This window comes from Antennarius striatus, chromosome 17, assembly GCF_040054535.1.
Source record: "Antennarius striatus isolate MH-2024 chromosome 17, ASM4005453v1, whole genome shotgun sequence".
NCBI lineage: Eukaryota > Metazoa > Chordata > Actinopteri > Lophiiformes > Antennariidae > Antennarius > Antennarius striatus.
The window spans coordinates 9,882,134-9,907,205 of record NC_090792.1 but is presented as its reverse complement, the minus strand read 5'-3'; the positions used below and the strand labels follow the sequence as shown (position 1 = coordinate 9,907,205).

At 39.7% G+C, this 25,072-nt stretch overlaps 2 protein-coding genes across 3 annotated transcripts; one reads left to right on the top strand and one right to left on the bottom strand.

Moving 5' to 3' along the window:
* Positions 1-468: 468 nt before the first annotated feature.
* LOC137610991 (RAS guanyl-releasing protein 1-like) lies at positions 469-16,185 on the bottom strand. 2 transcript variants are annotated; one of them, XM_068338926.1, is made up of 17 exons: positions 15,975-16,185; positions 15,245-15,420; positions 9,522-9,627; positions 7,833-7,895; positions 7,622-7,753; positions 6,840-6,993; positions 6,498-6,671; positions 5,497-5,613; positions 5,133-5,408; positions 4,768-4,848; positions 3,740-3,844; positions 3,473-3,582; positions 2,971-3,115; positions 2,813-2,849; positions 2,319-2,450; positions 1,446-1,765; positions 469-1,349 (listed from the first exon to the last, which is right to left on the bottom strand). In XM_068338926.1, the coding sequence occupies exons 1-17, from the start codon at positions 16,106-16,108 to the stop codon at positions 1,215-1,217; spliced, it is 2,397 nt and encodes a 798-aa protein (XP_068195027.1). In that variant the 5' UTR covers positions 16,109-16,185; the 3' UTR covers positions 469-1,214. The 2 variants fall into 2 exon arrangements, with proteins under 2 accessions (XP_068195027.1, XP_068195028.1); XM_068338927.1 differs by lacking the exon at positions 15,245-15,420 and having other exon boundaries at positions 15,975-16,083.
* A 3,013-nt stretch (positions 16,186-19,198) lies between these two features.
* Positions 19,199-22,624, top strand: exd1 (exonuclease 3'-5' domain containing 1). Its single transcript, XM_068339335.1, has 11 exons — positions 19,199-19,322; positions 19,477-19,542; positions 19,648-19,681; positions 19,768-19,844; positions 19,983-20,044; positions 20,164-20,250; positions 20,364-20,468; positions 20,550-20,630; positions 20,726-20,869; positions 20,972-21,154; positions 21,942-22,624. Exons 1-11 carry the CDS (start codon positions 19,199-19,201, stop codon positions 22,506-22,508), a joined length of 1,530 nt encoding a protein of 509 aa, XP_068195436.1. The 3' UTR covers positions 22,509-22,624.
* Positions 22,625-25,072: the final 2,448 nt, after the last annotated feature.

Sequence of the window (25,072 nt, the reverse complement as noted above, 5' to 3'; positions counted from 1 at the left end):
CTGCTGTTCCCCGAATTGCTTAAAAGAGCTGTAGGATTTAGCACATAGTTTGAATCTCTGTGTCTTCAACAGCAGGCAGTCACCCTCTCATTATCTACAGGCCAATCCACATTAACTGTGGAGCTAGACTCATTATCAGCCGCAAGGCCCAAGGGATGGGACAGATTGGCAGGTCTCCAGACAACAGGGTGGCGCAGCCTGACTTAAAAGGTTTGTGTCACTCAAAAGCCATCTTTTCCTAGCAGGTGATGATGCTTTAACTAAATGGGAATCAGTCTTAGCAAACAAAACCGTAATGCCCTGTTCTTTAAATTTACTACATACATTTATGCTGGCAATAACTGTCAGATTATGAGGACTTTTTTGCGCTTTAATTTGACAGGAACAGATAAGCAAACAGACATACAGTAGCTGATAACTGGCAGAAGCTGAAAAAATATAATGAGGCTTTAGTGACACCCAGAGGTAAAAAGAAGCAGCACCAGCAATGGATTTACAGTGTTTATTATTATAATAGAACAATACAGAAAGAACGAATGATATCAACTTAATTCAAATCACACTATTTGTACTTCATTATTACAGTACATTACGCACATTACAAATGCATGTGTCTTGATTCTCACTATGGTACAACACTTCTACAATGGACCAATATAATAATAAAGATGGCATGGCTGCACAATACGAATTAAAAGAATCGGTGTGACGCTGAAACAAATTAGCATAAATATCAACTGAAAGTACCAGCATACTGTACAAAATGTTCATTTGTCGCTCTATACTAACTGTGTAGTGTTTGAGACAATAAATATTAACAGAAGCACTGAAAACAGACAATGATAATGATGCAAAGAAACAGTTCTGGATATTTGAGTCTTTCAACTATCAATCTGCTCCAATAATAAGGGAATGATTGTTTGAAAGAATAATTATTATAATGCACCAAATGCAAAGTCATATGAATAAAAAGACATGATTTTTGTGCCATGCATTTTACTGCAGTCTCTGATTTCTGTTTTATGTTTAACATAAATATTGAGCCTTGTTACCCTGATCTATTTTCACTTTAGAATACTGAATCTGGGTATCATTACACAGTTAAATAGTTGCAATGTTTATGACCTTTGGATTAAACACTGAATCCACATGCACACACGCTGCCATATGGGGGCAGCACCATCTCCCTGGAGGCGATCTGGTGCCTGTTTGTTTTAAGAGGAGGAGTCCTCCTCCACAGGGTGGAGAGCATGTCTCTTCAGCAGCGTCTTTAGAATTTCCACCTCGCGCTCTGCCTCCTTCAGCTTCCTACGTAGTGCCTCATTAGCTTTCTGCAGCTTCTGGTTGTCCTGGGAAAGATGCAGAAAATTTTCATGATGTACAGTTACTGTGGTCGATTTATGTACTGTGCATTCATCAGGAAGAAAAGTAGTCCTGACACTCACTGATTCCAGAAATTCATAAGTATCGCTGATCTCTTCTTCTGATTCCTTGGGTCTAATAGATGCTCTGTTTTCCCACTTGGCGCAGTGTCTCTGTTTTCTCTGAGGCACGGGGCTCGGACACAAGTTTAGGGTTTGTGCTGCTGGGACCAGCAGAGAGAGCTGAGGGCAGCTGGCTTCAGGGGCTGCAGAGGAAATCTGGGGTCCCTCTGTCTGGGTGCCACTGTGGACCCTCTGGGGCCTGGAGGGACAGGTGACCGGGGAGTCTGGGCTCCAGTCTTTACTCTCATCTGATGGGTAGGGGAATGGACATTCTTCTGAACCTGGGGAGTGTAGAATTATCAAAAAACCCAGTGAGATAAATGGAAAATAATAATTCCCTTCCACTTTTCAAACAACCAAACACAGATTGACTCAATACATTACGAAATGTGATGATTTAGAATGGAATAATGACACATTTGACGAGGAGCTGAGTTAATATAGACCCCATGTTTTAACTTGTCAGTCAATCCATACAAGTAAAACAGAAAGTTATTTTCTTCTGAACATGACGTCTTTCTCGCAGCTGGTGGGTTGTTACTTCAGTATTACTGGAAATGAAATGGTTCAAAATGACAACTGAAGGGAAATCACCCCCTCTTCACAGCAACTCCATAGGCTGTAGAAAAATAAAGTAAAATCATGTGTACTTTGATTTTTGTTTGTGTGGTTAACAGTAATTACAGGAATTTACTAGTTTACTGCTGTAAGACGTCTCGCCACCACGCGGCACATGACATCAGAGCCTACTGATGTTCACGATGTTATGGTTTTAATAACTCAGATGAGGGTTCACGCTGACATTGAACACAATCACTCTTCATGTAAACCCACCCTCTGAGGTGCTAATGGTGACAGGGGTGGAGCTCGGTGTTGGACTGTCGATGGCGTTGACCACTTTGGCGTTCTTCTTGCACTCGAACGCCACCTGGTCCTTACACAGTTTGTGGCAGTTCATCCCACAGTCTAGAAGAATGCAGATCACGTCAGAACAGGAGCCAGTATCTAACACGATCTGCTCTGCCAATGCATATCTCAGAACTTCTGCATGCTAACTGTGATGAAACAAAATAGCTCAGATCTTCCTGGAGGGGGGAAAACTGTGGTTCTGGTTGCAGACTGATTCTTTGTTTTTTGTAGGGTGCATGGTTCAGCTAGATGTGTGCAACACAGAAAACCACAACCACTGTCTTCAGATGTCAAGATATCTCTGCTTTACGTGCTCTTTCACAGGCACTGTAAAAACCCCTCCTCATTTCAAGCACGATACACACATTTGGCCACTGATTTACATGCCTAAGTTGCACAAGTCAGACTGCAACAATTACCTTTGCATCTGTAGCCTTGCTTGATGACACCCCATAACTGTGAGGCAGAGCATACAATAAAAAACAATCAGCAAGTAAAAGCAGTGGTGAATATGTAGACCATCACGCAGCAGTAATGTGCTATATTTAATAATGACTGTGCTTGTTTAGTGACTTACAAAGCCTGAACAGTTGTCACAGAAGGTGGGTTTCATGTAAGTGGTCTCCTGGAAGTTGTGGACAAAGCCAAGACCCAGTTTAGAGCAGATTACGCTGGCCCGCATGAAATAGGCTGTTATTTCCTCTCTGCTGATGAGTCCCTCCCTGGATAGAACAAATACAGCCTCATTTAGCAGAGGTACAGGACCTGCAATTGGTATCTTTCAGAAATAAACATGTTGCCAAGCACTTTCATATGCTTATCCCCCACCTATCTACCTTTTTGTAGTTGTATAATTTCAAAAATGTAACATTAACAATGGTGGTTTTTTGTTTTAGGTCCAAATGGGACATCCCATCCTCTTGTGTGGGATTTGAGTATCATGTACCGCTGTAGGCGGGTTATGGTTATCACTGCAGCAATTTCATGCTTTCTGTTGCCACGCTCGTCACTACAACACCACATTTTCTTCCTCTCTTAAGTAATTTATGAGATCAGGCTATGACCTGCAAAATACTCACTTCTCTTTGTCCAAGACACAGAAGGAAAACGGGAAGCTAGCAGCAATTTTCTCAAATTCCCCTTGAGAAATGAAGCCGTTCTCATCGTGATCATAGTTTTTAAACACAGACTGTGAAAGACAGGAGACAAACAGTATTATTGTTCAGGTGAAAAATAGCTTCATGAGCAGGCTGTCAAAAGTGGCCAGAAGAATAGCTAAAATAAATTATTATGTTTATGTAGCATCATGACTGAAATACTGAGTAGCTGTAAAGGGAGAAACTTACATCCACCATTCTTTGCACATGTTTACTGATGGTTCGAGGGTCAGGTTTAGGGGCCACTCCTGATGCCCAGTCCACAACCACTGGAGGTCTGGAGGGAGTGGCTGGCTGATAGAAAATGAATTAGCCATTAAAAAACTTAGCTTATCTATAAAACACAATCTATTCATTACCAGCTCTAAAAAGCAATTTAGGAGTCAGATATACTCAAAGCTGTACTGTAATGTAATGCTTTGAGCATATGTTAATTTCTCATAGAGAATCAAATGAGTAAAATGGTTCCACACCATACCCTGTAATGTGGTCAGAGCATGCAGACCGTCAGCTTAGCTTGACATAGAAACTGAGAACCTGAGGCATACGTCAATCCTGCCTTGAAAGGAATATCTGTAAATCTTACATATTTACTGTTTTAAAGTTCCTACAGGAATCTAAATGGGGATAAACGTCAGGGGCATCTGGCATTGTAAACATGTTCTTGCATGAAATAAACAGATTAAATGTAATAGTATAACCATAGCAGGAATGCAGGAACTTGTAACCATTGGACAGAGCCAGGCTAGCTGTTCCATTTGTTTGAAAACGTCTGTAACTTCAAATTTAGCACACAGGCATAAGAGTGGGTGCAAAATCATCCCCTGATTATGCAAAATCATCCTCTATAATAATTTCCTAATATGTGGCATGATTCCATAATTATTTTGTCCACTTTATACTCTTTTCTCTATAGTATCCACCTTTCTCCTGTTTAAGCTCGGCTAACAGATAACATCTCGCAGTTTTACCATCTAGCGTACATGTAGAAGCCTGGTATCATGATGGGCTCCTGACATATAAGCAAATTTAGAAAATGTAAGCACTGACTTGGACAAACATATTAGAATCCATGGCTGGGCTTTTAAACAAAAAAGGGACAGCTGCATTCACTCATATCCAGTCTTTAAGATAAGTAAATTTGCTACTGTCAATGACTATAAATTGAAGCCGGGTGGTAAATATTCTAAATACATTTCTTTGCTTCTCTAACTCACAGGTGCTTTACAGTTCCTTGGTTCTCTGGTGTAGGAAAGCTCATAGATCTCATCCTCCGTGTAGTAGAGGTCCAGAGACAGCTTTAAGGATGAGAGAACACATGTCAGCTCAACAGACAGCCTGTTATTTAAGTACATTTAAAATGATGCACACAGATTACAACAATACAACAATCTGAACTCACTCTCATTCACAATTAGTTTGTCACCTACACATTCGCGGACACTAATCACACCCACACAAGCACAGACAATACAGATGCTGTGTCACACTCATTTGCATATTTGCTAGTGTTCAGTACAAACTGGTGAATCACACGAAGATGCATCACAATTTAAAGAGCCTGAAGACAAAGCTGTAGTACCGTCAGCAGGTGGACCAGGTCCTTGTTAGCATCCAGCCTGGGAGGGATCTGTTGGAGCTGGATAAGATCATTAATGTGGCTGTAGAGTGCCTGGAGCTTCTGCACATTCACTTTGTTGTCCTCCACATAGTCAGACATGGCCTCGTTGACTGAAATCAGGTCTTTAAGATGAACACCCAGGATGGGGATCTTAAAACCTGTGCACCTGTTGTAAGCTTGTCTGTAATTGTCATAGTTTCTGCAAGAAGACAGCAGGTCCGTCATCTCATTCAGTACCTGTGGAATGAGTAGAATGATTGTAACAACCCATCATATGTTTTATCTCTACAGTCAACTGTATCTTATGGGGGCTGGCATCATTTACCTTTGTGGCCTCACTGGGTACGTGTGAGGTGGTGTCCTTTAGTCTGGAGATTGAGCTGTGACATAGCCCTCCCACCACTGCCATTAGTGTGTTGTAATTGTGCATAAGATGTAGACGCTGGTGCATGTACACAAAAAGCACACATATCAGTCCATCCGTGCATACACATACAAAGGTGCAATAAAACTTGCTCCATGTAGCCCTGCTTATGTAATCCACAATACTGCAGTTATATAAACCACTTATATTTTGGAGTTTTTCTTAACCATGTACTGATATATCACTCTTTTTTGAAAGTGCTTTACCCTCTCCGTGCAGAGGTCTAATTTGCGCTCTCACTGGAGCATTATGGTGTGAAATTCATTTCCACACCCCTGGGTTTTGAGGTTGACAGCAGTGAGCAGCAGCATACTGGTGCATTAGTGTTATAGTGCAAGAGGTCCTTGCGAGTACAAGCCTGCTTAATGGCTCTCCTCACTTCTCTGTAGGCTGCATGCAGCTTAATATTGGAGTGGTTTGAACAAGCGAGGGCTGCTGAGCGAATACACTCACGAGTCATTCTCTCCTACTTCCAAAAAATCCTTATTGTTTAACTGTGTTCTACTCAATGGCTTCATTATCTTGCATTTAGTCATATATAATATTTTTAAATTGATAATTCTCTCTTGGATTCATTAAAAGAACGCAGCAGAACTCTTGAGAATCATTACCAGTGCTCTCTGAAAATGTATAATGCACTGCAAATTATGCAGCATCTACAGTGTTGCGAGGAGTGTGAGAATAGACTGTCCTGAATATGATGCAGTGTGTTAACAGCAGTACATAGATGCAATCAAAGAGGAAATGTTTCAAATAGACTTCCATTTTTCTCTGTGAGAATCTAGGAACAGAAACCGTGTGTGTGTGTGTGTGTGTGTGTGTGTGTGTGTGTGTGTGTGTGTGTGTGTGTGTGTGTGTGTGTGTGTGTGTGTGTGTTACTGCACGGTCTATCAAACTTGTACCTGGGCCACGTGGATAAACTTGGTGTAAACCTCAGCTCTCAGCTGTGCGGTTGGCCTGCTTAGCACCATCAGCTGAACCCACTGGGAGATACCATTACACAGAGCAATGGAACGTTCCATCACAGGGATGTCCTTCATGCAGCAATTTCTTATGTAGTTCTGATAGTCTAGAAACTGGAAAGCAGAGCAGAGAGACACTTTTGATTTGCTGCATGGAAACTATGAGGCATTTCCCGTGGGGAGGAAACACTGAGTGGTTTTTAGTTCACAGAAAGTCAAACAGGCAAATCTGCAACAGATGAAGTACATGCAAAAAAATGTTCTTTTAGGACGAATGCTTACTGAAATCCTGCAGAACGACTTGAATTCCAGGAAGGTGAGATGTTCAGCTAGCTCAATGGGCTCCAGGTGATCAAAAAGAAGCGACACCTTCCTCTTCTTACTGCTGTTAGCTTTGATCTTTTGGCTGGCCTTCCACGACCAGTCACGCTCATTTCTAGAACGTACCATGGAATATAACGTAAGCACATTAACAATGAGCAAAACTTCAGTCACAGCAAGACTCCAAAGATAAGAAAAGTTGCAGCTTCAGGTGTGAATAGGGCTTCTAAATAAACACAGGTGCAAAATGACACAAAAACTTTATATTGAAAGTTATTTATGAGGCCAATTTCAGTGATGATGAAATGATTAGTTCATTGACTTTACATTGATTGGCATTTTTATTGTTTTGTCTTAATTCAGGTAAATTATATTGATAATATGCTTCACACGTGATTCAAAAGTTTCAATATTTGTAGTTTTTTATAGAATCTGTGACAGTAAATTGATCAACTTCAATCTCGGGCTGTTGGTCAAGACAATATAAGACATTTGAATGTGTCACCTTGGGCTGCTGGAAACTGTGATGGACATTTCCTCACATTCCATTTGCAACACAACACATTCACCAGGAAATGTGTTATCATACAGTGAGAAATTTAACTTCATTGTCCAACTTTGACATTACATCCACAGCCCCAAATTTATGCTCACAGTTCAGAGCCTGTATTCATGATTGCAACCAACAACTAACTTGTTCAGGCCTAATATCAGCTGCCAGCTGGTCACAGATTAACACTTACATCCATTTGGTCTCTAGGAGAGAGCAAAGATGCTCTTGTCCTTGATCTCTGATCAGCTCTCGAAACTGCTCCAGACTGTCGGACAAGCTGTGATGCAACCGGAACATCAACCAGAACTCCTGGATCCAATACCTGGATTTCGGAGAAGACTCGGTGAAGCGGACAGAGGATATGCAGGTAGACTCTTAAAAAGTGTTGGTGTGTTACTCACCTAATGAAGTAGCATATCCTCTGGCACTCTGATTGCTGCTCATTGTCCAGAGCTATTTTAAATGTAAATACTTCAGTTAAGGAAGCGACGTTGACTGGTTGAATTCCGAAGCTGTGGGAGCAGTCAGGTTGTCTCCATCTTAGCAGCACTTTGTTTAGATAAAAACAACTTCGAGCAAAAATCTGCTGATCTTTGACTTTGTTAAGCACAGGTATGTTTTGTGTAAATATTGAACATATGGAGGATTCGACTGCAGAGTTTCCTTCCTAAAAACAGCTCATTAATAAAAACTGCAGCAACTAAACAAAAAGGCGAACAGAAGTGGCATTTGGTAGTGTGGGAGGCGGTGACTGCACCAAGCAAAACTCTGATGAGCACCGCTGAATCATTCTGGCATAAAGAAGTTAGTGAATATGAAAATGTACAAAAACACAGTGAATGCATCATATACTGTGGAACAACTGTTTGTCAATGTGCATTGTTTACTGGCAGACTTGAAAGCAATTATTCATAAAATTTTAACAGCTCTACAATTCATATGTTGACCCTAAAATTAGGGCCCCATTAAGGATCACGGTCCATAAACAGACTGACACTATAGCTCTCGATTGGCAGAAATCGGCTTGAAATGATGCACATATAAAAGGCTAATTGCGTCATGGGAGCAGACGAACTGCCCACGCAATCCCAAGGCCAGACTGTGATGAGGGCTGTCAATGGCCCCTGCGGCTCTTCCCTGATCCTAACCCACACACTGAGTTTATATGATGGATCCTTTTGGGTCTTCAGCTCAGAATGAGAGGGTTAAAAATAGCAGAGGGGCATTCGTGTTGCATGCTCTGACGTAGGTTCGTGTGAGCAGGGGCCTCTTTAAGCAATGGAGGGTCAGTGAGTGTGTGTGTGTGTGTGTGTGTGTGTGTGTGTGTGTGTGTGTGTGTGTGTGTGTGTGTGTGTGTGTGTGTGTGTGTGTGTGTGTGTAGGTGTGCATGTGTGTAAATATATATATGTAAATATATACTGTACATATACTGTATATACTGTATGTCTATATGTATATATATATATAGTATGTTTTAAAGTATATATACACACACACACACACACACATATATATATATATATATATATATATATATATATATATATATATATATATATATATATATAAATATATATATATATATACACACACACACAGAGGCAATTAACAACTGACACCTCTGCTTGTCAGGCTGTGTGTGAGGCTTTGTGACGTCACTGCTGTTTCCTGCATAGAGGCCCAGATTAGAAGCGATCCATCCAAGGAGCTACAATAAAACATGTTTTTTTAGGTGTGAAAGGGTGGAAATAACAGGATGTTAATGCATTCTGGTAGTAGACTCCCTTTTCTTGGATTCAAGGGGTATAATTCCCAAAGCACAGGAAATTTACAATCACACAGATATAATACATGGTCTACAGCCACTAACATTAGCAGTAAATAACAAACTACTCGCCTTTCATATTTTACACCGACAGCTACAGGCTGCATTGTAAGCAAAGCACAAGCCTGATTGCCTGTTGCTGTTGACAACCAAAGGAAAGCAGCACACAGCAGAGCTGCTGATCTCCCATCTTACATTTGGTGCTCAAAATGTGGCAAATGCACTGTTTGAATAACTTCAGTGTTTTGTGAGAGCTGAAGGATATAGAGTGATGATTTTGTCCAGCAGATCAGTGGAGGAGATCAAGAGACGGTGCATGGTGAGGCTGATGTTCAACAGGTGGCTGCTCCCACAGACGCAGCCATTGGAGTCTAGAAGACAACATTCACACATTCAGGTTTATCCCATTGCTACTGACTAGAGTAAGTTTATTTGATTTGAAAAATCAGCTTTAAAACATACTAAAATTAACTTTGTGTCATTATGAAAGTCAATCTGTTATTTAGTCTCAATCTATCTTTGTAGCCTACAAAAGAAAATGAGGTCATCAGCTTGAAAACTGGCAATTTCTGTGTGGTTTGTCTTCATGCCTTCATGTGGGTTCAATTCCCAGAGATATAAAATAAAGTGATTTACAAGAATCTGACCAAAAGTCTCTGTTTACACTTTCCCAGGGAAACTTTCACTGTAAGCAGTTTGTTATCCAGTTCAAAAGAAGTGGAGATTTACATTTTAAGAAGTGAATTCATTATACGGTATAATGTTTTATGGTTATAACTGTTGATAAGCACAGACAAAAATACACACGGGAGAAAATACAAACTTGGTTGGTGATCATTCAACAGCTGGCAAGAACTGAAAAGATTCCTCCATTTAGGCAGGTGTGTAGACAGACAGACAGACAGGTTTTTTTGGAAAAATTACTGTTTCCAAATGACAAAACCTATTAGAAGCTTACATAAGACCTATGTGGGTGAATGGTGTTGAAATTATTTTACCTGCATTAAACTTCAGACTATCCTCGTATAACCACAAATAAAAACATGACTTTATCCGTACTCACCTTGCAACAGCTGTTTAACAAAACATATCAAGAATAAGTTTATATGTGTCTTAGCCTCATCATGATCCTTACAACAAGACATGTAGGAAACACTTCAGCAAACACAAACCCCCAGGATCAACACAAAAAAATGTAGTTTTTTAAAAGGATGAGTCTGGTGATTTTCTTCACATCGCAAACTCATTCATGTACACTCAAAGTTCTGTTCTGACATGTAGTGCAGTAGAAAAAATACTGTAAATGACTTTCATTAAAAAAATAATGGACTTGCATGAACTCACTCTCAATCCCAAGACCCTTGTTCACGATAAAGAATTTAAAAAAGCAGCTTCTGTTTAAAAAAAAAACATTGTGAAATCTCATATCTTCACCGACGCCACTGTCGCGTGAACCTTAACAATCAGAAAACAGGTTCCCGGCTGTCTGAACAAAATCTTCTGACAATTGTTTATAGGGGTTGTATCAACAGTTTATTTCCCATTTAGACCTCCAGAATACGAAAGGGACACTCACGAAGGTGAAGAGAAATGTGCATGGAATTCACAGTGCACACTATGTTCATATCGCCATGATCACCCTCATGTTAAATAATAGTAATAGTAATACTATACCACCTAATGACTGGACCCTGAAAAGCTACTTTTGGCACTTGGAATTATTTGTGTATTCTCAGCAGTTCATAAATTATTGACAGATTTATATGATTTTTAAAAACGGCAGATCAGATCTATTTCTTTTTGTCTAGATATAACATCTTACCATCCACAGATATATGAGATCAATTTGTATGGCATCGAATAAGCATAAGTTCAGCTACTGGTGGGAGCATTATGTCTCTACCCCTCTCTGTTACAGCAATAAAATCAAATACACATGGATGATCAAAAGATCAAAAGATCATCCATGTAAAATATGCCCTGTCTTGCTATTTTTAAGGAGAAAAGGTAAATCAGAACCCCCATCCACATCTGGATATACCTCAGAAAGTGCAGTATTTTCCGTACTATAACGCACACCCAAAAGCATTTAATTTTCTCAAAAAAACCAACAGTGCATCTTATAATCCAGTGCGCCTTATACACTATATGAAAATGGTTTAGAATATGGCATTCGTTGAAGGTGTGCCTTATGGTCCAGTGTGTTTTACAATCCAGTGCACCTTATATATGAAAATGTTTTTAAATATGCCATTCATTGAAGGTGCGCCTTATAATCCAGTACGCCTTATAGTGCAGAAAATGCTGTACTCAAAATGTATCCACCTATACACAAACATTAAAATCTGCTGACAACTTTTTAAGATATGTTACATACAATCCAACAAGCCAAGTCTCATTAGAAGACTTCTTATAAACAGCTGGTGAAAGTTTTTTACAGGAGACATTTGCACTTTAATTTGGGACTATTTTCAGCAGTTGATCACTAAATGTCAAATGACGGCACAAATATTCATCATTATGAAAGGTGTCAGTCAGAGTGTTGTGGCGCTTTGGCACAGATGAATTAAAGCTTTTATTTACTGGGAATATTTGCTGGTTGATTCATAGAGTTTGAAAATGCTCACTGATGTAGTGCAATCCGGATTTTTCCAGATTATTTCTCATTTGCAGTGAACTTAAATATAGGTACACATTTTCTCTTGTTTTACACTACTGTAAGACAGAGATACAGTATTTCCATCAATGGACAACAGAGGTCTGGAGTTCACAAACCCACATTTCTTAAGACATTCCTCTTCCTTTGATTGTGAGAACCACTGCAGCTTGTTTGTCTCACTAGCTGTTTGCTTCCTTTTCCCCTGCATGTATGTCACTTCCTCTATTTGTGACAAGATCACCTATTCTTTTTTTGGCTGTCTGACAATATGCTACAACCAACATCTTGAGACTCACAGATGGAGAATTTTTTTTATTTTTTTTTGCTGTCGAACACCTTGAGAATTACATGTGTGACATGTAAGTCTCAAGGTGTTAAAGTCACATGTGATCTTTACAGAAAACAAATTTTCCTCCTCACTTCGGTTCACGTAACGCAACTACTTTCTGTGAAATGGTAGAGTGAATTATCAGTTGACATATCTGGAAAAATATTTAATTTCTTTAAAAATATTGTTTCTACTTTAGGCTGCCTACATCATCCTCTCTCTATGTGTAGACATGAACAAACAGACTGCACTTGAAATTTGAAGGAAAACATTTGTGAATTCTCGAGCTGTGCACTCTTTCCCTTTAAGCTGCAGTATCTTGACACCATCAAGGACATCAGTCGACTGCGGACACACTTTCAAACCATATCACCTTGGACATGCCTTGGACGCCATGGCAACATGTTTTCGAATCTTTGTTATCTGTAAGCAACTCACCACTTCAGTTGCAGCTGTCTAATCCAGCCTTCATATCCTGCATGGGGTGTGTTTCTGCTTGTAACGCTCACTCAGTCAGTGAATGCTGATGACCTCACCAGTAAAGTCAACAAGAGACTAAAAAAGACAAGTGAAACAATGTCTAGTGTTTAAGATGACGTGTTATGTGTTAATGCAGTTAAGACATATTTATTCATGTATTTCTTTTTGACCTGATCTGTGATAAAACTCGGATATGAACCACCAGTTAACACTCGTGTTTTAGTCACAATCACCAATGTTAGTACAATGGCAAATCCACAACAGGAAGTTGTGACTCTCCATCTGGTAAACAATTGCTCCATCCTTTTTTTTCTTCACAACTTTCCAACCACTAAACCTCCCTGTGCAGGGTTAATTGTAGGAGGAAATCCTCTCTGGCTGTATGTTCCTGACTGGAAATTTTGGAAAAGTTGCCGCCCATTACGCTGGAGCTGCACAATACTGTGTGCTGATAACCTCTGCTGAGGGCCGGCACACCTGACCCACTTTGAGGTTATCTGTCATTCCTTACTCATTCCAAGCAGTGCGTGTCGCTTTTCCTTGTTTTGACACAGTGTTTCAGAACATATGGCCTGTTTGTTTTAAAGGAATCCAAAGTCAGATGCCGACGTCACGTGTGGCTATCTTTACATCTTAGAGGCCATTTTCCCAACCACTTACACCCCAGAGAGCATTTTTCCAGTTACCAAACCTCATGATAGTAGAATGTTTAATTTTAGTTTAATTTTTTTAATTTTAATTCTATATATAGTATACTGAGTACGAAACTTGTTGAAAGACCAAGCTTAAATTAATGGATATACAGCTGAAATAGTCATCTAATTATTGGCTCATGGTTAAATTAAAGCAATGCATGACAGTTACATTACTAAACTTAATGATAGGGAATTGAAACAAAAATGAAAATTTTACATTTCTTGATGTAGTGATTCAGTGATCAACGTAGTTAGAAATCAATAAATTAAATTCATCCACAAATTAAAATCTAAACTAAACATCAAGAATGTGTCAAGCGGAAGGATTACAAATTAACACAATGACAGCTCTATTGTATCAATACTGTGAAAAATCCATCCCTGTATATACTTCAACATAATCAATAATAATAGAGAAATAACAATACAGTAGTTAGCTGCTGCATAGGAGCTTTCAACTCTGTTCATATTGTGACATGTCTCACAAACTTTAGAATAATAAAAAAAATGAGGATCTCTACAGGAAAAACAATACATTTTAATAAGTGAAATCATTATGAGTTATGTCAACACTTGGCCGGTTTAGATGCATTCTACCCAGAACAGTGTGGTCTAAAGACCGTGATGATGTCAACGGTAATTGATCTGCAGCATTTCAAAGGCTGGTCAGCATCTGAGGACACGGCTAGAGGAGCTGACCTTTACGCTCAGCCAGGTTTGAAGCTGCCATCAGGTAATCCTTCAAATAGCTCTTACGCGCTCTCTCACATTTGAAAAGGTGGAAGGATCCACGGACCGTGGGGGTTCGTTTGTGATGTGGGCCAAGAGGAACAGCGTCGTGTTCCATTTTATCGAGAGAAGCTGTTCAAGGAACTCCCCAGTCACAACACATTATGCTCAGTGAGACAATGTGTTTGGATCTCAGATTTTGTATGATGACACGGAGATGAGTTTTCCAACGTCCAGAGTTCAGAATTTTACTATGAAGTTCTCTTGCTTTTTGAGGGACTGATTCTATTTCCTTCATTTATCTGAAATGAGCATCATGCTGTCGTCACTGTCCAGTTCTACCTCTCCACAAACACATGTAGTGATGGGATGTCATTTTATGTGCATCCCATTGTAACACCTCTCCATTGCTCTTGCTCCATTTTTGTAACCAGGCAACGGCAATTTGAACGCTTGTCTCTTCAGAGAGGCAATCACCATAACTCTGAGAGCACTCCACACAACTCAATGAGGCCGATGATCTTTGCTTGATTGATCCAACTACAGTCTACTCAATAACTGCTTTTAGCTTTTGATTTCTAAAAGATTCATTTGAAAATCATAAATTGTTAAAAATCTATCAGGTATTCAACAAATACAGGGAAGCCTGTGACTGCCGACACACACAAAAATTATAATACCAAATGGCAATATATTATTTTCAATATTTTCAATGCATATTTTCAACAAAGTCAGACTGGCAAATGCCACTCCAACAACAATAATAATAGTAATAAATGCAGCTCCATCACAAAAATACATTTCAGTATTTAAACTCAACCACTCCGCTACCTTTCACATACATGCCTGCCCATACTTGCTGGAGCAGAAGAGATGAAAAAACACGAGGACTCATGGGAAACTACAACAGGGAGTGATAAGAATGAGTTTTTCCACCATCTGGGGCTTCTCGTTTCACCGTTTCTCAAAAAATAAAGCAGAAAACCATGAGGTGGACTTAAAAAAAAATCCCCACAATGTTTCCATAAACACTGATTGCAAAGTTCTCTGATATTTAGACCTTAACAAACCCAGCACCCGTGTCAACAAAGACTTACCAAAACACTGCAGGCAGGCCTGGATGAGTTCCTCCCAGCTTGCTCCCTTGGTGAGGTGTCCCAAAGACATATTGGCTTTACTCGGGTTGGTTTGGGCCGGGCTGGGTTTGTGAAACCTGTGAGGACGCCCCGGAGGAGAAACTCTGGGTCTAGAGTTGCATCCTGGAGACACTCTCCTTGAGAAGACCCAACACAAGAAGAGTGAGGGAAGGGCTTACTGACACCAAAATGTGTTTCTTTATTTTCAAATAAATCAGGATATTCACTGTGTGAATGTGTACCCCATCTTAGGAGCCCGTGGCTGATTGTTAACGCACAGACAAGCCTGTGAAATTGTCACCAAAAAAAATGTAGAGCCATTGTTTGACTTTAACAAACCCGCTTTAAGGATTACCACTCATTGTTCTCAGTTCCTTCCTTTAACTTGGGAAAATACCGGTTGATTGCGGACATCCACTTTAAACTGTTGAGCCACCAATACACAAGAAAGGAATTCATACAAAACATGCAACTGGTGCAGCAGCGCAGTTTTCCAATGAAGTGGGGGTGGGTGGGCAAAGTATCAATAAAAACATGTTAAATGTGTTATTCTAAGGTGGTGCGGATCGTGCTCAGCCGGCATCAGCTGTCAGAAACACACCTTAGATCACTGATACAACCAACTGTTGATTTTTTCAAATGCGCAAAATTTTTTTTTTGGTCAAAGCAACGAAAAGGTGACATGACTTACGCATTTTCTTTGCCTTTTTCCTCCGGTGTTACACTTTCACTTCGGTTTTCTTTTGATTGACATCCCATAGCGAGGTATTGCGCGACGAGCGGCTGAACGAGGCTGTCCATCTGTGTCCTCCTCACTGGGAGCATTTCATCGCTCCTCTCCGGCTAAAGTGCGCCTCCGCGGTCTCAGCAGCATTGTGCTGACTCGTCAATGTGCGTTACACAATTAAAGAGTCACCCGGCTCGGCTGTGAGGGGGCGGCCGTGGTGCCGGGCTTGTCACTCACACGGAGTGGGCTGTGTGATTCTTGTCCAGTCCGAGTTGTTGAAGGTTTGCGCTTTAATCAAAAAAGATCAGTTAGTTTGATCCCTGACCAATTTCTCGAGTGGTAAAAGCAATAAAACGAGAACTGGAGAAAAAACAACAACAACAACTGTTATTGTCATCATTGTGTTCACCAGTGTGGGTTGGTCTAAATATTTGTCACCAAGGCGCACAAAAGAAACTACAGGTTAGATTTTTTTTTTTTTAATCAAACTTTGTGGGGTCGTTTGGGGTACAGCTGGAATGAACTCATTTCAGTGTGGATCACGATGGACGGGCGGAATCATGGTTGATTATTATTATGGTTTGTTTTATTTACTTATTTCTACACTGCAATACACGGATTATTCTACCAGACTACACATGCCCTACCAGACAGATTGCCATGAAACTGCATGGGTGGAATGGTGGGATAGGTGTCAAGGATGAAACCACCATTTTTTTTTTTAAAGATTCGAGTAAAGGGAGGGGGAAATCAACAGAATCCTGAGTGTAGTTATTTTTGCACTTTTGCCCCCTGAAACTTGGATTAGAGTTGGATTTAGTGAAGGTGCTCAGTTGGGTCTTGGTAAATGTCCTCTAGTCAGTGCCCCTCTTTTAAAGATTTCTAATTTCGTCATAGATTTTAGTCTCCACACCCATGTCTCCACTGCTTAAATAAGTGTATTCAGAAATTAATCTCATATTACCCCAAAACAAGGTCCTGTGTCTTGGGGAGTTCCTGACATGAATATATTTAGGAAAAACTGTAGTTGAGATGTGAGTTTACTGAATCTCTCTTTTTTGTTCAGTCTGCAGCACAGGAAAAGGCTGGGCCTTCCTCTACAGATAACAGCGGTTGTAAGTTCCATTATGGCCTACATTGGGATACAGTTATTGTAGCACACTGTAGGAGGTCCACATGGGATGTTTTCTGATGATTTCACCTACTTTTATAAGTTATTTGAGTCTTTATCATGGGTTCCGGGTGGAGACCAAAGCTCTGTGATAAGGCTTTCATGCAGGCTAGACATTACGTCAGTTTATAACCATACAGTCACCATTTCATTATGACCCACAAAGACCATAAAACGTTTGGATTAGGGAATTTTAATGTTATGATTTAAAAATTCAGTCTGATGTGTTAAGACATTTTCCAAATGAAGGAATGATATTCATATGCTGTAATTATTTGAAATTTATCAAATGTAAGAAATCACATCTTTTAGACATCATGAAACACTCATGTTCAATATGTTTTCGAGTTTCGAATTTCATATTTCACTTGACTTTAAACAGAGTGTGATTACACATTGATCAAATGATGCAAGCCTCAGCTTTGATTTAATCTGTCACTGTCAGAGAATCTTTTTGATTTGATGCCTCCTGGCTGTTCACATGTAAGAGAGTTTGTTTTCATGTCTTTCCACAGGCAGAGTGATCTCAGTGACTTCTGCTGATAAAATACCGCCGTAACAACACTGCCTGAATAAAACTATAGGATGCCTTAAGTCTGCCCCCATGTGGATAAAGACACACAGTTCAGATCTGATTTCAGTCATGACGTCCAGCCCAGTACTGCACACTGAAATCAAACATCTAAATTTTAAAAATGAACCTGTCAGTGGATGAAGGAAGCTGCACATATTGCATAAAGGGTTTAGATTTGTGTTGCTAAAGAGTGATGATTCAACTGAGTACAATCAAGTATACTGAATAGCTTCACGTTGAGTTATCCATTTGAGTTAATGTCTTAGTTAATGGATGGTGACAAACAAATGCGAGACAGACAAGAATGATGTACAGTATACCTCCTTAAGGATTTATTATAGGCCTGCAAGTTGCACTGATACATTATATCTAGACAGATGAAAAACAATCGCACCCATGTGCATGCTGATGAAAATATGGCTGTAATGAGGAATTATATTTTTAAGAAACACATACGATCCAGAATTTGTCCATGACCACCCCCTGGTGTATATTTTAGGTTACTACTAGCTACCGACACAAGGGCAGCATGTTGGCCTTTTGTAGTCTGTCTATAAAACGAAATAAAAAAATCGTGTGCGTGAAACTGTTTAATTAGTGTCTATAAATGACTTGGTCATCTAGACAGCATGACTTGTAAATCTATCTATCTATCTATCTATCTATCTATCTATCTATCTATCTATCTATCTATCTATCTATCTATCTATCTATCTATCTATCTATCTATCTATCTATCTATCTATCTATCTATCTATCTAACATTGATACTTCGTTGTTTTCTTGTACTACTATGATGTCACAGTAATTTTAAAAACAGATGGACATTCATTAGTATGGAAATCAGCAAGGAGGTCAGACACACTTGTTAATAAGCATGGCTGAAAAAAACCCCGAACTATGTTTAAATAAGGAAATTGAAAAAAGCTAACAAATTCTACGTTTTTATCTAGATCCATTATTTTCTTGGAATATGCTCCACCCTTGTACTAAATGTCCAAACCCTTCCAGTCAAAACGAATTACAGTATTGTACATTCATTCATTCATTCATTCATTCATTCATTCATTCATTCATTCATTCATTCATTCATTCATTTTCTGTATTTTAGTTCAGGCGTAATGCTAAAAAAATGTATAATCTTGTAGAATAAAATAAAAAATCATCAAGGGCTTTAATGTAACTTTTCAGCAAATGTAGCGAAAGAATGTAATTTATTAACAACGTGATATTTGGCTAACTATCATTTCAACGGAATGGAAGCTGATAATAACGAGGTGACTTGAACGCACCTTTAACTTGATTGGACACCGACGCGCGCTAACAAGTTTGCGTTGCTGACAAGCTGGAGGGTTAGCTTAGCAGAGGCACACTTTACCTGCAAACTAACAGCGTCTTAGTTATTAGTTACTTGGTGAAAGTCAGACATAACTTCAGTTAGTTATGGAAGAGTTTGAGTTTATGAATGTCTTTAAGGGGAAGCGCATCAAGTTAATTCTGAAGAATTCTACTTACGTGGGCGTACTTCAAAGAATCAATCCCAACAAAACGCTGGTTCTGTCGGATGGTAAGGTAGATTTTTATCGTCTATTTTACATTGCTTTGTTGTTGTTTTTTAAAACCTGATTGTTTTATGTCAAAGGACTCTTTGCTTTGTGGAGACCATTTGTTTAAAGTTTTTGAATCATCATGAACTCCATGCTCCAGTTGTTTCGTTGCAGACAGTCGCAGCGATGGCTGCGGGTGTTCCGGCTCCAAATTGTTTTTTGGACGTGAGATTCTGAACGGTGAGTTTTGCACTAGAGTTGCTTGAAAGACGAAAGTTTTGTCATTAAAATTCATTTATATATCTGTTTTGCATAATGTAATAATGACCATAATTCCATAAACAGTGGAATTTGTCAAAGCAGCTGACACTGACAAGGAGTAAGTAACACGAACCAACAATCGGTGTCATTGCTTGTTGTAGTGACTATAAACTATAAACAACATATAAACAATGTGTTGCACAGAAATACATCCGTGTACAAACCGGAAGAAGACCTGAATGTGGAAAAGTTCCCGCCGTACAACAATTCGGTTGAGTCTTGTAAGTATGAAAAAACAGAATAAGTATTTGGTTTTATTTCTACAATTATTTTCACACTGTAATTTCAAATTTTTTAAAAATTAATAAAGCATGAATCACTACTGAAAGGTTCCTTTTTTTTTTTTTTTTTTTTTACAGATGAAGAGGAAAATGTCAACTTTGTAGTCATTGATAATTTTCAAGACAACTTTGGACCTGCTGTAAGTTGGTTATAAGCATTAACAGTATTTAAATCTATGGATAATAGTAATAATGGAGACATGCATTTAATTAAACGTGTCGTACAAATACTGTAATGTATTGAGTTCCTTTCCCTCAGTTGATGGACATCCAGAAGCAGCAGGTGATTGGTGTGGGAGCTGATGGTGTTGGGGTATTTAATCATGGGAGGCTGTGCTGGCTGCAGGTGAGATGCTCTAAATTCCTTCAAATTTTAATTCTTTGATCCATCAGTTTCTCCTTTCTTTTTTATACACATCATCAAAAAATCTGAGAATAAACTGTTCTTTATTCACGTAGATGTCCACTAAAAGAAAGGTCTACCTGTTCGATATCGTATTACTTGGAGTCAGAGCTTTTAAGAATGGTCTCACCATGATCCTCGAGAATAAGCATATACTGAAGGTGGGCTGTGGAAATGGCTACAAATCCTATGGAGTAACAGTGAAAACTATTCCATCTATGCTGATTGTTCATTTGTTACAGATCATTCATGACTGCAGAGCCATTGCTGGATGTCTAAATTCTCAGTTTGGTATAAGACTAGCCAATGTCTTTGACACACAGGTACACGTTCTGAATGATGTGTACTTGTGGCGTTCTTATTTTTCATCTGAATGTTTGGTAAATCTTTTTTATTCCTTCTCCCTGCATGGTTTAAGGTGGCTGATGTCATGTGCTTCTACTCAGAGACAGGAGGCTTCCTTCCAAACAGAGTGAGTACTCTGGAGGAAGTGCTGAGTCTCCGTCTGAAGATGCCTTCCTCCCAGCTCATATCCCTTCAAATAAAGTCAAAGCTTGCAGAGGTAGAGGACAAACTCTTATCCAAGATGCCTTTATTTTGCAGTGTAGATGTATCTGTAAGTGCTCTAAACACTACAATGGTTTTTGTTTTTGTTTTGTTATAGAAAGAGTGGGAGATCTGGCAGAAGAGGCCCTGTCCTGTGCCCTTGCTAAGGGTGATGGCTCTGTCAGTGATCCACCTTCTGCCCCTCAGACTGGTACTGGTGGATACTCTCATGATGGACTATGTGACCCTGGTGGCTTCATACCTCGACAGCAGCTACTTCGAACCAGACGAGTTGCAGCATGTAAGCGTTTTGAGTAATTGACTGAGCTGTTTATTTTTACTATTTTTACTCTTGAGAAATATCTGTTGTACTATTTAAAAAATGCCCACATGTCCAAATCTGGCATTAGTATTCTTTGATAAATAAATAACTTTGGTCAAATTTGTACTATTTATATACTTATTATTTATCAGCGTGATCTATGCTTTAAATCAAGTCTACTTTAGCTACTACATGTAATAGTCATAGTCAACTTTAATGTCAAATGTACCATATATTCACGACATACAGCACAGATAAAGTTACAGTCCTCTCAGACCCACAGGCAGTAAAAAACACAAAATAATACAGTTGAAGTGCAATTATTAATGTTTTATTACGTTCATTGTCAAAATAATCCATTTATCAACTCGGTATAACCAGCTGTCACAAAAACAGTTGAAATAACAGAATTCAAGGTTGTTGTTTTTTCTGCATTCACACAAAATATTATTTTCAATGATTACTGCAGTCTCAAAAGAATTCAACCCCCTGACTAGTATCTCTCTTCAGGGCAGAAACTTGTAAATCACATGTTGCTCAAACCCTGTTGTGAAAGATTTTAAAATTATGAGCCCATCAAGCTTAAGTACTAATCACTAATCGCCCTGCATCAATTGAATACTATTTTATTATTATTATTATTATTAACTAATTTTTGGGTGAAAATGTTGCTTAAATAAGGAAATATACCATTTGTTTTATACAGTTTACAAAGAGCCACACAGATGAGCAGTTGAAGTAACTGTCTACCTGTTTGTGTTTTCAGGAGAGCATGTTGGAGTTGCCCACACAGCTCAGGAAACTGGAACAAATGCGTAGTGATCGTCAGAAGTGGGCTAGTGATCACTACCCAGTTACAGAGCAAGGTCTGCTGGCTCGCTTCAACCCAAGAATTCAGTCTCCAGCCCGGACCTCACCTGTAGAACAGCAGCACAGCCAGTTGAAAGCAGATCCATTTGGATCTGGAACCACAGAATCACATTCATCAACCGACACTGAAATCCACAACCCACCCCCAAGCCCCGTGACAGTCAGCAGTGGCCCATCTGTTGACGTCCACATCTCCTCTAACACCTCCCCCACGCTGCTGAACTCCACGATAGATATGGCAGGTGTCCTAGGGCCTGCAGGTGTGGGCAGAGGGTGCACACATGGGTTGGTGAACATGAGAAGAGGAAAGCCCTGTGACGAAGAGCTGTCACCAACCCCTGCCTTACCTGCCGTAGGCAGAGGCTTCCTCCTGCAGGTGTCTAAAGCTCCGATGCCCGCAGAGAACAGAGAGGAAAATTCATCTCTGGATGGAGACAACATTTTCCAAAGAAGCCCCAGATAAACTTTGCTGGTGTGCCAAAAGAACAGTTGAGAGGAGACAGTTTTATACCAACATCTCAGTCTATATAATCTCGTGAAATCAAACAGTTCATTCACGTATTCAAGTGGAGCAAAGAACGGTTGGAAGCCTTACAGTAGTAAGTTATGTTTAAGAAAGGTTTCTGGTCCACTGGTTGTGATTTTGTTGTGTGACCAGTAGATGGCAGTAAGTGTAAGTTTTTTTTTAAAGTAGATTTAGTTTAGTGGGTTTGCTAAAATTCTAATTCAGTGATTCTTTATTTTTATTGGGTAATTTTTTTTGTGGTTCAGTAATTCAAGAGTCAGTTGTTATTTCAGTACATATATTTAGTGCTGTCATCATGCATAATGTGTTCTTAATATGCAGTACAAACAATGACCTAAAACAGCCCCACATGCTTGTGATATCACAATGCTAAAGATAGCATGATTGATTCTGTACAGCTTAGTTTCTGTTTGGCAGGTAAATGATTGTGAAAATCAGAGACCACCATTGATGGACCTGTCAATTGAATAAAAACATTTCAGCTGACGTCTTCAGACTGGTGTGGACCGAACAGTGATCTTGACTCTCAGTGTTAAGAGCTCATCCTGTCTCATCAGAGCTCGATGCATTGCATCAGAACACGACATGCACACAACAGCCAGGTATTGCTGCAGCCAACAGTGCAAATGAACACTGTATTAATCACGTCCTATTGCTATGGTTATCTATGTGCAGAGGCTTGGGCCTTATCCAAAGCTTTCTAATTGAAAGCATGAAACAGATAAAGGAGGATTTTAATTAACTGGGAGGCAACACGGCAACAAATCTTAGTATCTCTCTTAGCAACCTCCTGAGCTTCTGCTAAACACACAGGATGGATACCGGCTATACTGCTGTTCAATCTGGGTCTGTTCAGCATGAAACTGACTCATTTGATATGTTCAATGACATGCTGAACCCAAGTGTAAATTTTGTATGTATTTTTAGGATTCTTTACATGTAGGAGCTCAGTAGAGCTACAGAACAAGAGCTTGTATTATATCTGCGTCATTCATCAGTGAAGTTGTGGAGGGGGGGGGGTGTCTCTGTGGAGGGCAGGCCCTGTCATTGACAGCCAGATTGGGGCTCTTATTTTAGAGGACCTTGCATTTCCTCTCCGTCACAATAATGCCTTATGTGCAACACTTCCTGTTTCTCAGGCCTGGGAGGAAGGAACAGGGCGCTTGTCACACGGTAGTCACAGCTTCCTCCCTCCCTACCCCCATTCCCCCTGCTTCCAATCTTCAGACAGTGTTGTGTCCTTCAGAGGGGAAAGATGACTGCAACTCCAGCATCACAGCAGGATGCGGCCACGTTATTTTTAGACTCAAGTCGGAAAGGTAGCACACAGACATAAACACAAACTTCAGATTGTCCAGCTGTGTTGATTTAGCATCTGAAAATGGAGTTTCAACTTTGCAAGGCCAAATGCTGTTTTGACTGAGCTGTGGGACGTAAGATCCCTGCTGTTTACGCATGGTGTCATTTAAACAGGTCACCCATGAACTATTATCACTAAAAGACTATTATCTGCACTTTTCATTTAAAGATGTCATTTCTGCACCACTATACATGTCTAGCATGCTACGAAGATGGGCCAGAATTTATCCCTCAGGCTTGTGATGCCCGTTTGAAAGCACAAAACCAAGGTATTGCCCCCACCCCCCACCCCCACTGTCTTATTTACCTCCCACTCATTCTGTCATAGTGAAGGGGCTCCAGTTACCAACAACACAACAGCAACAAAGTATTGAGAAAAGGCTAATGCCTTCAGGCAACCATCTCACCACTCGATTTGTTCATAATTAATAGACTTTGTTAATTATTAAGACTGTGTGATAATATCCCAAAACCCCCCCTTTGAACGGGACAGTGGCAGATATGTAATTTTGTCAGTTATCTTGCGCTCCAACAGACATCATTAAAATTAATTGTGAGATAGTGCTCAGTCAGATCAGTGTTCACGTGTTAATTGAAGAAAGCTGAACACACAGATCGGATCACAGAAGTGCTTGTGAGCTTTTTTTCCATTTGTACTCATGACTGAGTCCTGCCGCGTGGACTTTTCTCAAGTGATTACACGCCTCATTTCATGTGAGAGTTGCTTTAGCCTGAGGTGACAGACTTGGCCGGCAGCGATCTGGTTCACTGACTTGTTGAGAACATCTGATCTGCTGGCCTTACCTGGTACAAAGAGACAGCAAGATGGGCAGCATTCATCTGTTCATTACTGTGACACAAGAAATTATACTCATGTCAACAAAATCTCAATTTCATTATTCATGTAACCACATGTAATCCCTTTTATTCATGGGCTGAGGGAATATAATCAGATATCAGGTTCCACTATTGACAGTGAACTATATCCCTGCAGCCAATCTTCCATCTGTTAGGAAAAACCCATTTAATCCCACTCAGTGATTCCCCACCACCACTACCTCTCTCCTGTCTTACTCTCACATCACAAAAAGACCCCCCTTTACTCTCCTCTGGTCATATTCAACTAGAGAATGTCTATTTAA

Excerpts from the sequence above, each read along its gene's own strand:
- LOC137610991 (XM_068338926.1), bottom strand. The coding sequence starts at position 16,108 with ATGCTCCCAGTGAGGAGGACACAGATGGACAGCCTCGTTCAGCCGCTC. Across the intron at positions 3,845-4,767 it reads CAAGGAACTGTAAAGCACCT|CCAGCCACTCCCTCCAGACC; the intron begins GTGAGTTAGAGA and ends ATTTTCTATCAG. Across the intron at positions 3,583-3,739 it reads ATGTGCAAAGAATGGTGGAT|TCTGTGTTTAAAAACTATGA; the intron begins GTAAGTTTCTCC and ends TGTCTTTCACAG.
- exd1 (XM_068339335.1), top strand. The coding sequence starts at position 19,199 with ATGGAAGAGTTTGAGTTTATGAATGTCTTTAAGGGGAAGCGCATCAAG. Across the intron at positions 19,543-19,647 it reads TGGACGTGAGATTCTGAACG|TGGAATTTGTCAAAGCAGCT; the intron begins GTGAGTTTTGCA and ends TTCCATAAACAG. Across the intron at positions 20,045-20,163 it reads AAGACAACTTTGGACCTGCT|TTGATGGACATCCAGAAGCA; the intron begins GTAAGTTGGTTA and ends CCTTTCCCTCAG.